Source organism: Pyrus communis, chromosome 5 (assembly GCF_041283825.1).
Source record: "Pyrus communis isolate YQ-2024b chromosome 5, ASM4128382v1, whole genome shotgun sequence".
Taxonomy (NCBI): Eukaryota; Viridiplantae; Streptophyta; class Magnoliopsida; order Rosales; family Rosaceae; genus Pyrus; species Pyrus communis.
The window spans coordinates 34,854,844-34,869,446 of NC_142569.1; the positions used below are offsets into that span (position 1 = coordinate 34,854,844).

Consider the following 14,603-nt stretch of genomic DNA (forward strand, 5'->3'; position numbering starts at 1 on the left):
GTTCGGTGCATCCCTGCGGAAGTAGGGCACCACCATTCAATAGGCTTTGACCGAACTAGGTTAAGCCATTTGGTAGACTCCGGGCGAACTGGGTCTATACCTTTCGGTAGACTCCAGCCGAATTGAGTCTATACTTTTCTCTCATGTTGGTAGTAATCAGATCCAAGAATTTGGTAAACTTTCTTTCTCTCCATTGCTGCCTCAGGAGCGAGTTAGAAACATGGAAGGATGAGAAAAAGTATTCTCTAATAAAAATTTGATCGGATTTATAAACTTCAGAATTGTACTCATTCATGGACGTAATCATGGTGTGTTTCAGGCAATGTCTTGTACCCCACATAAAGTGGTTTTTGATAGAAACATACAAATCAGGGAAAATCAAACTTGTGATGGTTTGACAATCCACTAAATTGAAAGGAACAAGATTGTGATTGGTTCTATGGGAATGAATCATCCATAAGCATCAAAGTTAGAACATTTGAGTTCTAAGACATGGTTTTCATGAAAAACGTCGGGTTTTCATAGGTGTATTGTTTTATGAAAACTGCGGGTTTCAAAGGCACTAAATTTGAAACTACATTCTCAATTTTAGTTTATGAATGTTTAGTTCATAAAAGAGAGGCTCCTGCAAGAACACATAATGTAATATGCTGATTTAAGTGTAGTGGATTTGAGGTTATTCGAGAACTCAAGTGTGAGAGCTTCGTTACTACGAAAGTATGTCAACGGTTCAAGGTATAAAAATAAATTATTGAATAGTTAATGTCCAAAAGTGATATTCATGTCAATAATTTTGGATTCATTATTAGATTAATGGATTGCATGTCACTTTTAATTAATTCAATAAATTGGGTCATACAGAGTCGATTGTAGAAGCAAAAATAATGCTAAAATAATAGCATTGGGTCGAAAATACCATAGCCCAAAAATTGGGTTGGATGCTGTGAGCAAAGGGCATTGGTATGGCTGCAATAGCAGCCCATGAAGTGGCTTTAGGCCACTGGCCGAGTGACAGGAATCCAGCAGTAAGCTACTGGTAAGATTGGGCCGAAAACATAGCGCAGGGGCAGGCCTATATGCTTACGGGTGCGAGAGAAGGCCCAGTTGCAACTGGGTTTCTAGTTTGGGCCCAATGAGGGCACTGGTCAGGCCTAGCAAAGTGCTGGCATGTGGGTTTGTGCGCGCGAGGACTAAGCCCAGCCCCGTGGGAAGGGACCTAACCAACTGGGTTGTGGGAATGGTTGCAAGCCGGGGCAACAACAAGGCCCAACAAGCACAAAGGCTTGCTGGCAGGCGATCCAAAAATGTTTGGTGGGTGCGAGGCTTTAGGCCCTGTCAAGATTGACCCTTGGTCGAGGCCTGGTTATTATGATGGTCAGTTAGGCTTCAGGCATCGACTTTGCCGACGGTGGTGGTGCCGTGGTGTCTAATTTTTCCTTCTTTTTTTTTTTTTCTCTCGAAATTGTTAGGGTTTTACAAACCCTAGATTTGCTTCTAATTTATGAATATACTTTGACTCACATATTCCACATAGCAAATATAATTGCATAATGCATGAAACAAATATATGGAACATATACAATATATATATATATGTATATGTGTGTGTGTATATATATATATATATATCAGAAGGTAAATATAAATGTAGGGGGTTCATGCATTATGGGGAATGTTTTCATGCTTCATGGTCATTTCAAATGTCTTACTTTATTTTAAGCGTACCTGATTGGCAGAAAACAATAAAAGTCTTTGTAGAAAAGATCATTCTCGGAAAGCCAGAATTGCATCTCGAATGCGTTGTATCACGTTCAACAAAGAAAATTTAAATTGAATCAATAGCATGTAGATCAATTTAATAAAATAATAAATTAATCATAAAAAGAATGATTAAAATGTAATACTTCCCTGATTGAAGATCAAACTCTGTTTAGCGCAGCGTTAAAAACGTGCTGATAACGTGTTGTAGGCATAATTTACTGAACAATTATGGAGGCCAGAAAGAGAGAGAGAGAGTGTGTGGCATAGAGAGAGTAGAGAGAGATGTGCAATTGTAGGATGTCTTTTATTCCACCCCAGTGTGCCTTTATTTATAGTAGTATGGAAAGTTAATTCCTTTCCCTTTTAGAATTACAACTCTAATAGGATATTAACTACTAAAGAGAATATTCAAAGATATCCCTAGATACACTAGAATTTATAGAATCACATTTATAATATAATAGGACTGCAACACTGATAAATGATATATAAGTTTGAACTGGTAATGTCCATGGTGTTTTTTCAGGTGACAAATCATGGGATCTCATGTAGCCTGATGGAGAGTGTTATCAGTTGGCTTTCCAAATTGATCAGTTGTATGAGGATAAGCAACAATATGAAACAAATGATCCGACGGATAGAATTAGACTCTTTTTGGGCCGCAACACTAGAAGAGAGCTTTTCCACATGAGAACACATCCCACCTTTCATTGTTTAAAAATTTACGCCAATTCTACGTAAGCCAGCTTTCAAACACATGCATTCACACGTCAATAAGTTTGCAGCGGTAATTGAATTTCACACAATATAGACGGTTCTTATTGTTGATATTCATTACAGAATAGCCTTAGAATCGATCACCCTAACTTAACATGAATCCACAATATACATAGGAGAAGCTTCTCAAGGGGTATTTAGTTAAATTTTAGAAAAATTGAGATAGGTTATCACACAGATGTCACCCATATATCAATCATGATTAGCGATATACTGGTAATAAATAAGAGAATACCTATCCCGTTTTTATAAAGTGCAAAGAAATCTTGTAACATGGAGCCACATTTTTCTTGTGTGCGTATAGATTTGTTCCCTCAAATATTTATATATGGCAAATAATTAATATTTAGATCTCTTAATAGTCACGATCGCAACATGGGGCTACATTTTTTTTTTTGTTTATCTTTTATATAAAGCCAACACAAAAAGATGAATGGAATTTTTGGTGTCACCAAGCTTCAACAAAAATATTTGGACAAAAATACCCTCAAGACAAAAAACTTCAAAGGCATCCCAAAATAATGCATCAAAGAAGGCAGGGGTATTTTCGTCATTTTAACAATATTTTTTTAATAATTAAATTTTTTGTGCTTTTTTATTTTATTTTTTATAATTAGTATCTCACAATAAGCTAGTAAATAATGTGATTCAATTTCTCTATTTTTAAACACGTTCAAAGCATCTTAAGAGACGTGTAATGCCAGTTATAAAAAAAATATTTCACATGCTAATAATAATGTGATTAAATTAATTGTCAAATGAAATTTTTTTTTTTTTTTTTAACAAACGATATTATATACACTAAGGGAATGGGGTGGGCTTAGCCTTACAATGAGCTAGCAATAATGTGATTCAATCAGTTGTTCATTCAATATTATTTTCTCTATTTTTAAACAATTTCAAAACATTTTAAGAGGCATTTAATGCCGATTATAAAAAAAGGTCATTCACACGCTGATAATAATGTGATTAAATTAGTTGTCAAATGATTTTTTTTTTTTAACAAACGATATTATATACACTAAAGGGGAGGGGCGGGTTTAACCTCACAATGGGCTAGCAAATATGTGACTTCAGCTGCTTTAATTGGTTTATGAGGGTTTTCTTCTAGTATGATCTAAAATTATTCATTTACTTCAAATATTTGACTATCATTTTGTCAATTTATGCATATAAATACATTTAAAATATGTAAGTCATGCGTAGCATGACGTGATTCAAAATATACGCACGTGCAAGAAGGCTAGTTTGATCGAAAGCAGGAGCTTACAAGAGTAAAGTGAGAGAATGCATGATATGGGAATCCAGTTACTTAAGAGGGATTTCAAAATCTTTTGGGCTTGAAGAATGCTACATGGAAAATGAAGTTGGAGTCCGGCTACAATATTTTGGGACCAAATTACTATCCAGCACTGTCCAATTTCTCGGACCCTAAGAATCAGATTGGCCAATTCCCTCGTAGTGATCCTAGGGCTGGTTTGGTATTGCTGTGCTTTGAAAAAAAGTTGTTTCTGCTGTACTGTGAGAATAAGCAGCTGTGAAATAAAGCAGCAGAGTGTTTGGTAAACTTTTTTGTAAAAGTGCTTTTGAAAAAAAAAACAGTATTAGAGTGTTTGATAAACTTTTATGTAAAACAGATGTGAAAAAAGCCAGTTTTTCAAAGCTAGGTTTTGCAGCTTCTTGTTTTTAGCTTTTTTTCATCCAAAACTGTGAAAAAAAGCTGAAGCTGAGTGTTTACCAAACACAAAAACAGCTCCCAGCTTTTTTTTATAGCAGTTTTTTTCAGAATCACCTCAGTACCAAACCAGGTCCTAGTCTACTGGTCCTCGTTGCACAAAACGTGGGCAGGGGAGTTCAGATACAGCACCAGGGGAAGTTGCTCGATGCAGATTCTCCTCCTGGTTCCATTCTTGTCATTTTGGATGACCATAAGGAGGTGCGTCCGAGTTACTAAAAATGATGGTGGTGATAAATAGAATTACTCAAATAATAATAATAATAATAATAATTAACTATCCACGAAAATCTCATGACTTTATCTGATAGGAAAAGGAAGAACAAAAATACTGGAAGAACTTGGATGAATTTATCTAATTGCAACAAATAAAATTAAAAGTTCATGTGGTTTTCGATTTGAGATTTTTTATTTTATTTTATTTTTTATAATAAAGATAATCTTTGAGGGAATACCAAAAAAATAATAGTTTAGACCGTTAAAATAAAAGGAAAACTAATGAAAATGGTTTGAAAACTTTGAGTTTTAACGATAAAGACAAAATAAAGGATAAAGTGAATAATACCAGGATTGACTTTTTAATGTAAAAATGTGGTTTTTTGTTAAAGTGAACAGTATCGGGAGCTTTTCGTTAAAGTTCCCTTAAAAAGAAAAACTAATGAAAATGCAAGGAATACGCTACAACGGTATAGATCGGATAAGTTTATTTGAGGGATCCGAGATAAAAATGGACTATCTAATATGGACTTTTAATTTCTCAATATCTCACATCATAGGATGGAATAAACATTCAAAAACAGTTCTTATCTTCATTCATCAACTCCACTTCTAATTTTGTATCTTGATTAATTTCATGATGCATGGCAGAGTCTCACCGATAGGAAGTACAAGAGCTTGGTGCATCGGGTGGCTTTGAACACCCAAGTGAAACGGATGAGTTTGCCCTTCTTTTTTTGACCACGCAGTGGTCAGGCCTGAACCAGTGTTTGTAGATGAGCACAACCCGCCTCTTGTCGTGAAATGACTTATAGGGACTACTTGGAATGCAATTCTCAGTACCATGTGATTGAAGCGAAAGCAAACTTGATCAATCACGTTCGACTCTAATGCACCCAATTAAGCTGTTTCTTCAGATTAAAAATAAATTGTAATAATTGTATGAATAAGCATTATGTATACCTGTGGGAGCTTGCCAAACTCCGTCATACAAGATATTGTCACTTTGAGCAGATTCTTGCTATATACGGTACCGATCCTCAGGGTGGCAATGACTATCCATTAGAATTGTGGCTTCGCCTCATTTTCTCACTCTGCATTCCCTCTAATGGCATGAGGAGGGGCAACATTACCTGCATTGTAATTTTCATGCAAAATTCCAAAACAATGAATCTATGCAAAACTTAGATTCTAATATCAAATAAAGGAGAAAAATGATTGTAGCACAAATACATGTTATTCATGGACGAGAAACTAAAACAAGTGTAAGTACAATTTCTAGCCCTTTTGTGCAACCAAGGCAATTAACGTCTTTATGTTACCCAAGCCTGCCATAGGTGCAAATGTTTCATTGAAATCTCGTTTTTCATAGTTTTCTGCCATGCAATATCTTTCTCAGCTTCCTCAAAAGTTTTTGTTTCAATCACAAGCTAGATGTCATTCATGCTTCTCATTCTCACTGGTGTTAAACTTTGAGATTCTTCATTTTAAGGACTTAGTTTGGCAGACTGAGGAGTTTGACGTTGTGAATTGGTTCTCACCCTTTAATCTGTTGCATATACTATTCGGCTAGCTTGCACGCTTAATGTCTTGATGTTGTTATCCTTTAGTACGCTCTCTCCAGACCCATCTATTCGGTAGAAACAATTATATATTATTTTAATAGAGTCCAATAGTGTAAAACTTGCAAGTGCACAAGATATTTGTAGTATATCATTTCACAAGTCCAATTATTTCTAGTGACTGGTGTTAGTGGTCTTGAATGCCGCGCTTGTGTGATTTCATTTCATTGGTGTTTTTCATATTTACAAAAAGCAATTTAAGTGACACATGTGATATGGACACGGAACGTCAAGAACGACAATATATTGTTGTAGAAGTGCACATTTGTATAAATAAATAATGTAACATGAGATTTTGGCCCGATGGGTTTGAAAGGTCTAATAATTGAACACAGTGATAATCTCAATGACAATGAAAGAAGAGATTCATTGAACCTCCCCCTGCGGGCCGCCGCCGGGGGACTCTGGCACAGATTTCCATCACTATCTAATTCTCCCATGTCATTAGGATTAGATACAATGATACAAATTGCACGGCAATCTCAACGTTCACAATTAAATGTTCAAGGGTTTTGCTAGCTACATGGGCCCCTTTGATTACTGATCGTAAAATCCTCTCCTTTTAAAAAAGAAGATCTTGAGTACGGCTGCTTATGCGGCATCACAATTACAAGAAATCCATGAGCTTGTGTCATAGTATTACCATACGTAAACAAGAGTTTATCCTAATAGAGTGGTAACCAAAGTAATATTATTCGCATATTTGACATGGAAAAGACAATTTAATCAGTGAACAAAGAGAAATCGGCAAGTAATATGATTGATTCCATCAGGACTTATATCTAATTAGAGTGGCATTGTGATTACAACATCATTAGCTACCACACGTACAAGACCAGAACAACGACAAGAAATTAGAAAATGGAAGTTTGGTGATAGCCATTACCACGTGGCAATAACCCAATTGTAGGAAGCAGACAGGGGTTCTTAGACATGCCCATCTTGGGCGCCATTAATGGTAATTGATTGCTTTGGTTGTTGATCGGGCTTTGCAACGCCCATCTCCATTGATTCGTCAGCAGTAGTTGCAGCACCATTGGGCTTCTTGGTGCCACTGCCCCTGCCCTTGTTGTCACGGTATATGAAGTACAGGAGCAGCTGCAGTGCCCCTAAACCACTCCCAAACCCATTTGGAATCTGCGCCACATATCACATTATTTGAAAGACGAAGCGTTTATTAAGTGTCAAATCTTAGGTGCAATTGTATCCCTATCACATTGCATGTCTACATCTCTTTCATTGGTAAAAGATAATGTGAGGAGAAAGATAGTCACAAAGATATGCACGTCTTGTTACACCTAAGTTTCTCTCAAGTTTAACAAGTTCTAGTTTTCAAATTTGAATTGAATCACATCTTAATTTGTGTTTTAGTCAATTAAAGGGTTAGTGAGGGGAATAAAAAATAAAAAAGCTGAACAGAAAACCTCATATATATAGTTAAAAGACAAAGGGTTGAAAATTTGGTACCAAAAATATCAAATTGTTTTTACTTTTCCCATGACATCTCAGCCATATGTTAAAGTATTTGGTAAAAGTAACAGAAATTCAAAAGGGTAAATACTTACAGCAACAAATGGATCATGGCCAAGTAGGCCAAAGATGAACCATGAAGTTCCACATAAGAAGGAGAAAAGTGACAAGAAAAATGGCATAAACTCCACACTCTTAGTTCTCACCACTGTGCTCTGCATTATACACAAATTAACACATAATTAATCCCAATTAATTCCACATTATTAAACCATAAAATTGAATGAATGTTATGAATGAATACAAGTAAACTTACGATAATCGAGAACGGCGAGCTATACATGATGACGGAGAACACGGTGGCGGCGAGGCCACAGAAGAGCTTCCGGGATTTGTCGTGGAGGGATAAGAGAGAGACCAATGCCACAGCAGAGAACAAAGCAAGTACAGCAGTGAAGAGACCAAGAATTTTGGCCCTCTCCCTCTTTGGGGCAAAAATGATGAAGATCAGCACATATATCAGTTCAATGGCTGCACCAGTACCATTGATTGTTGACACTAAAATGTTGTTTGGGGACACAAATGGCAGGCCATACCTATTATTATGCAGATCACGCATTAATTACATTAATCCAAGTTATTAATTAATTACACACAGTTGATTACGTGGGCAATGATTGAACTGCACTAAACTGTAATGTCACACACAATCCATGGTATAACATAGTAACATGTAATACACAAAGGATAATAGTCAGTATCATCCAACCCAAATATCAAGATTCATATATTTCACACAGAAATCCAACCATTTTTTGTACCAAATTGCACATTTTAGTGATAAAAAGCATTGTGATTAAGGCAACTGTTAAGACAACAGCAACAAGAAATTTAACAGAGAGAGAGAGATAGATGAAGGAGAGAAGCAAAGCAGCATACCAAGCGGAGAGGAGGCAGTTGAGCATAGTCATCACGTAGGGGATGCCAGAGAACTGCTCTGTGCTTCTTTTCCTTATGATCCTCCTAAATGTAATTCTACACATTTTTTAAACCAAAATAATTCAGTAAATTTCACAGAAAATTAAAGAAATCCAGTAAACATTCAACCTTTCCGTTTCTCCAACGGATATACAGAACTCCATTTAACAAAATCAAATTTATAACACAAAAGACATGATCTTTAGCCTCAAAAAGCGAGAGAGAGAGAGAGAGATTGTTGCTTTTGGAACCATGCAGAATGTACAGAGAATCAAAATACCATAACCCCATTAACAAAATAAAATTTAGGCAAAAAGGCATCACATTTAGACCCCAAATGAAAGCCTCTGTGTGTGTGGGATAGAGAGAGAGAGAGAGAGAGAGAGAGAGAGAGAGAGAGAGAGGGCATACGTGGGTGCCAAGAAGAGGAAGAGAGCAGTGCCATTTCCTGTAAAAACGAAGAAACGGAGCATTAAAAAACACACGCAAAAATCTCAAAGGAAATGGGTAAGAAAGAATCACAATTTAGAAAATAATCAGAAAAACCAGAGAGGAAAATTCAGAAACTCACCAATGACTCCGAAAAAAACCTTCAAAACATGCATTGTTTTTGGATCCATTTCAACCGAATCTTGAAACGAGAGAAAGAAAAGCAAAGAACCCTTGAAGAAAAGCCTTAGTGTACCAGAAGCTACACTGAAAAGGGGGGAGAGAGAGAGAGAGAAAGAAGATGGAGGAAAGAGCAAGATGTTTCTTCACAAAGTAGGAAATGGGGTTTTTGAGAGAAGAGTGCACGAAGCGGTTGGGATTTTAAAGAAAAAATTCAGAGAGAAAAGTAAACGGTAACTAAGCGGTTTCTCTTGCAGTAAAAATACTGAAATGTAATCTGACTTTGGGTGTGGAGTGTCTGTCTCTACTTCTTATACTGTGTCTCAGAAATCTGTGATTCTGCGCACGTACGAACTGTAGAACGGTGAAAAGCTGTAACCGGTGAAAGCTCTCTCACAATTGATAACCGTATTTTGTTGGGTTTTTGCTGCTTCTACACGAAATGATTCGAAATAACAGATATATTATATAGTTTTTATTTTTTATTTTTTTATTTTTTTTATTTTTTTATTTTTAAAAACGATAAGAATGATATCTAAAACTACATTAATGAAATCCTATTTGTTAACCAAAAGAGGGTAAAAAGACTATTTAATCTTCTATCACACAAAAAAATGATGAACAATAATGTAATTTCACAGGTTCAAATTTTACTGTTTTTTATTGAGCCTCACATACATGTGATGTTAAAATATCTCCAATATTTAAAATTAAAAAAAAAAAAAACAAAAAACAAAAACCTCTCACTTCCCCAATGTTCTCTATCTCCCTCTCTCCTTCCCATTTTTCTAAAAAAAAAAAAAAAAAGAATGTGTTCATACACACAAAGTTTGTAGGCAAATGCTAGTATAAATACAAATAAGTATACCGGTGCCAAACAAATAAGTACAACGGTTCTAATTTGGTACATAGCTCTAATAACCAACAAATTGATCTAAAGTGAATTTGCACAATTAAAAAAAATAGAATAAACCCTATACGGCTACTAGCACAAACATATACACATCATCAATATAAATTTGTTGCAAAATAACAATAGACGCAACATATCTTTAGTAGCAACTACACTAGTCATTCCTAATGAGTAATGCCGCATGAAGTCTTAGAGGAGGAGACGTCATCAGAATAAATCTATCTGAGAGTAACAGTAGACGTAGCAAATCTTTACTAGCGACTACAACGATCATCGATAAAGAACAAGGCCACATAAAATCATCGCAGAGGAGACGTCATTAGTAATGTAATGATAGAAGCAACAATCTTTACGGGTGACCACACTCAATGCTAACGAGCGAGACCACATAAAGTCATCATTGGAAGATGAGAGACCACATAACTCATCGCTCAATGACGATGGAAACATATAGTCATCGCATAAGCACAACCACAACACGAAAACTAAGTACTCCGAGAAGGGAACTACTGGTCGGCTCATCAAAGTGGAGGATAATGACACTTTATCCAACGCAATATGTAGCTTCACCGCCTTACTAAGATCCGAAGTTTTTACGAGTCATCAGATCAAGTCACATAGGCGGAGCCACCATCTCTTAGCATACAAGGCGACAAAGCCACCAGATTTGAACACCCAAAACGGTGGAGGTGCTTGATTTGGGCACTTAGGCTGTTCAACCACATAATCGGTTGAGGAGTGCATCTTTGTCGAATAATCATGTTGACGAAGGTGAATCTTGATGAAATTGGGGTTCCACCATAAAACCAATTAACAATATGGGAAGAAACCCAAGACCATATATAAACCCATATCAAGGCTTGTCCCTCAACGAGGTGGGACAAACTCTTCCTCACATCATCAAATCTCAACACGCCCTCGCATATGTGGCCGATTTTCAAGCCTACATGTGAACAACAAGTGGGTGACGCATGAGCAATGTGGCCTTTGGGCTTTTACAAGGACAACTTGCTCTATTACCATGATGAAATTGGGGTTCCACCATAAAACCAATTGGCAATATGGGGAGAGGCCCAAGACCATATATAAGCCCATAGCAAGGCTTGTCCCTCACTGAGATGGGACAAACTCTTCCTCACATCATCAAATCTCAACAAATTTGACCCACTAGCAGCCACAAATTCAACTTTAAATCTCAAATCAAGCCATAATCAAAGAAGAGACATTGAAATGGAATGGCTCAGTTCTAGTTATGAGGCTTAAAACCATGAGAAACTGCTCACAAAATGGTGGGAGAAAGAAAACGAGAAGGCGGGAGAGAGATAATGCAATGTGTAGTCCGAGAGAGAGAGAGAGAGAGGGTGGCTCGAGAGCAGTAAGGATGGGCAGATGTGAGGGAAAAGGAAGGGAAATCTGTGAGAAGAGGGGGAGAGGATGAGATAGGAAGAGGAAGGGAGGTTCTGCCATCGGCCCCGACAACTATGATGATAGCAGATTAAAGAGAGGTTCAAAGATATTTGATTTTTTTTTTTTTTTTTTTTTTGTGAAGAAGATATTGAAGTGAGTAAGTAGGTTGCCCTCCTATTATATATTGTTATGTGTCATTTTGATAACGGTTTAGTTTTAAATTTTTTGCTTTGAGAGAATTGAATAGTTATCAATGGAATAGTAACAAAAAACTATTTTAATAGTTGTTGTATGATAGGATAGTTTACATTAATTCATACAAGGAGAGGATTGAACATGAAACTTGAACGCATGGGCGAATACTTTTAATTAACTGAACTATAAGTCATTTGCTATTTTAATAATTATTATTAGTTCAAGATTTTGGTTTCATCCTTTATTCTTTGTTTTTTATTTTTTGCTCTTTCTCCCAGCATCCTTATTCATTCATCATTTCTTCCATGCACTTTTCTTATACCTCAACAATAAAATGGTCAGAAAACATGGCATTAATAAATGAGAGTTTTAATGAAACACTCCTGATTTTATTCACATTTAACAAAAAATCACATTTTACCTTTCTTTGATACTATTCACTACACCTTTATTTGTCATTTTTTTAAAAAAAAATTTCGTTAGTTTTCTTTTAATAAATTATGTGATATTCATTTACAAGCCTGTAACACAAATAGATGTCACTTTTATCGGAATTAAAACACACATGCTTAATCTTTTTCATTCAATTAGTGTTCAAAACATCTTTTTATTGGAATTCTGCCTACTTATAAACGCAATTTTGTTTTGCTGCACGTGAAACGTGATTCCGTTGCTGACAGTTTAGATATTTTATTAGGATCAAACCAACTATGCTTGATTTTTTTTGGGTAGCTTTATTAACATTCCACAATTTTATGAAGATACCTTACACTTAAAATTTGTCACATGAACTTCCTCTTTTACCCCTATTTGAATTAAGGCGAGAAAAAGAAAACCATTCAATTATTTGCCGGCTACCAACCACCTCACACACAACCACTCACCATGGCACCACCTTTTCTAAAGTTCATCTTGTTGTTCGTATGAATTCTTTGTAATTGTTATCTAGTATCAATTGCCAGGACAGTTAGTGCTTGTTGATTTGATTTGTGCTTCTGCACTTTTAATTTTCATTTTGTAATTGCATGTTTCTACAATTCTCTGCGAGTATGCACCTCTAGAATTTGGGGATATTCATTGCTTAATTGAAGTGAAGGACTATTACATTCTTTTATATTTTCTTTTGAAATGGGCTTGGTGAGTTTCGGTGATGGGACTCAGGGTGTTAGGGAGAGAAGGAGAGAGGTCGGAGATACTGTGCTGATGGGTTTTAGGGATGGGCGCTTGTTGAATGTAGATGTTTGGTGTTTCTTTTTATTTTTGGGGTGGGGTGGCCTCAAAAATATGAGGGACAAAGCTGGAATTTTCGAGGAATTTTTCGGATGTGGGGTGGATTCAAAACATTGTGGGGGTGTGCATTAAACAACCTTTTTTTTTTGTCATCAATTGATTTTTTACACTATCACTGTGTATTGAATCAACCCAAAAGTAACTTTTCTTTTATCTTAAGGAACACGAGTTTCTTCTGTCCTTGACTTAACTTCATTTACCTACATGACTAAACTGATCCTATACTTGGAAATATTATCTTGGTAACACATCTACTATCTAACTTCTGTATATGTATATACTTGGAAATATATCTTGGTAACACATCGATTATCTAAGTTTTTATATACTTCATCTCAAAAGAAATTTTTATGTACTTTGGAATAATTGAATCACAAGATATATATATCTTGCTTGACTCTCCATTGCCCATACATCTTGCTAACTCATTTTATCTTTCTACAGATTTATAATATTCCAGTGAAACGTCATGACATTTTTCTTTCAGATAAAACAGTTTTTTGTCGACTCACGAAAAATGGTTTTCTAAGAAAACTTCACCGACTGACTAATTGGCAACTAGTATTTCATATACTTTCTGATAAACTGATAGTGATAGACCATGATCTTAATCAAGATCATAATCCACATAATACAAAATGCTGTACTAGTTAAAGGCCAATGATGAATTGGCCTTCTTCTCGACCCTTTTCTCCAATAAGCTAGTAAATGTATACTTGTAAGATATGAGCATGCTGTCTTTTACAAGCCCTTTTTGTCTTCTCCAGTTGGTCAACGTAGAAAATAGTTTATGTGCATGCAGACGTCTTTGCTTCTAATAGCTGGTAAGTACCTTCTCCTCAAGAGAATAGTCCCAAAAAGACAGAAAGTAGATTACGAAAGTAACCTGCAAAGCTACTGAATGACAGATTAAGCTTAATTACCATTTTGGTTTAGTTTTTCGGAATTGTGACTTGAAATTATATGTGAACGGAAAAAAAAACTAAATTTTGTGTGCAATTCTTTGACATACAATAGAGGTGTTTACTGTTTCATGTCCCCTCATTTTTTCTTTGTATCTTTGTTGTTTCTGTTTCTAGAAGAGTAGGATTTATGTCCCCCTTTTCATGTATTTTTATCCCTTTTTTTCTTGTATTATAAGGGGCTAAGTTTATGTTTTCCCCTGACTAGGTGTACATTTTTTCAATATTAATAAAATTTCCTTCATACCATCAAGGTTTTATAAAAATAGAAAAATAAAAAAAAAGAGAAAGGAGATGCATGCTCTCATGCATGTAAAAAATTAGAGATCTTTGAGGTGAAATTGGAACTCCTAATTTCTATGCAAATACATATTGAAACCGTAACATCGTCTAATCAAATTGGAGGACCGTTCTTAAGGTTACTTGTATTTTACAACACTGAAAGTATATTTCAATTCATAAAAATGAAAAGGAATTATATATCACAATTGCAATGCATGGGATGAAAGTTAACGCATAATGAAGAAGTAGAATGTGGGATAATTAAGTTTAAAATAAGAGTTTGATTAACTTATTAAACGAACTTTATTGGTAAATTGACACACCCCGACCGAGATCAGGGCATGCTGGCCGTCACGCGAAGGTGACGTAGCCATGTGCGCGTGCGG

At 35.7% G+C, this 14,603-nt stretch overlaps 1 protein-coding gene and 1 pseudogene across 1 annotated transcript; one reads left to right on the forward strand and one right to left on the reverse strand.

Annotated features, from left to right (window-relative positions):
* The first annotated feature begins 2,266 nt into the window (after nt 1-2,266).
* Nucleotides 2,267-5,380, forward strand: LOC137725107 (2-oxoglutarate-dependent dioxygenase 19-like; annotated as a pseudogene).
* A 1,461-nt stretch (nt 5,381-6,841) lies between these two features.
* Nucleotides 6,842-9,406, reverse strand: LOC137727047 (bidirectional sugar transporter SWEET1). The gene is made up of 6 exons (XM_068465990.2): nt 9,131-9,406; nt 8,971-9,007; nt 8,521-8,616; nt 7,898-8,177; nt 7,677-7,796; nt 6,842-7,248 (listed from the first exon to the last, which is right to left on the reverse strand). The coding sequence occupies exons 1-6, from the start codon at nt 9,177-9,179 to the stop codon at nt 7,039-7,041; spliced, it is 792 nt and encodes a 263-aa protein (XP_068322091.2). The 5' UTR covers nt 9,180-9,406; the 3' UTR covers nt 6,842-7,038.
* Nucleotides 9,407-14,603: the final 5,197 nt, after the last annotated feature.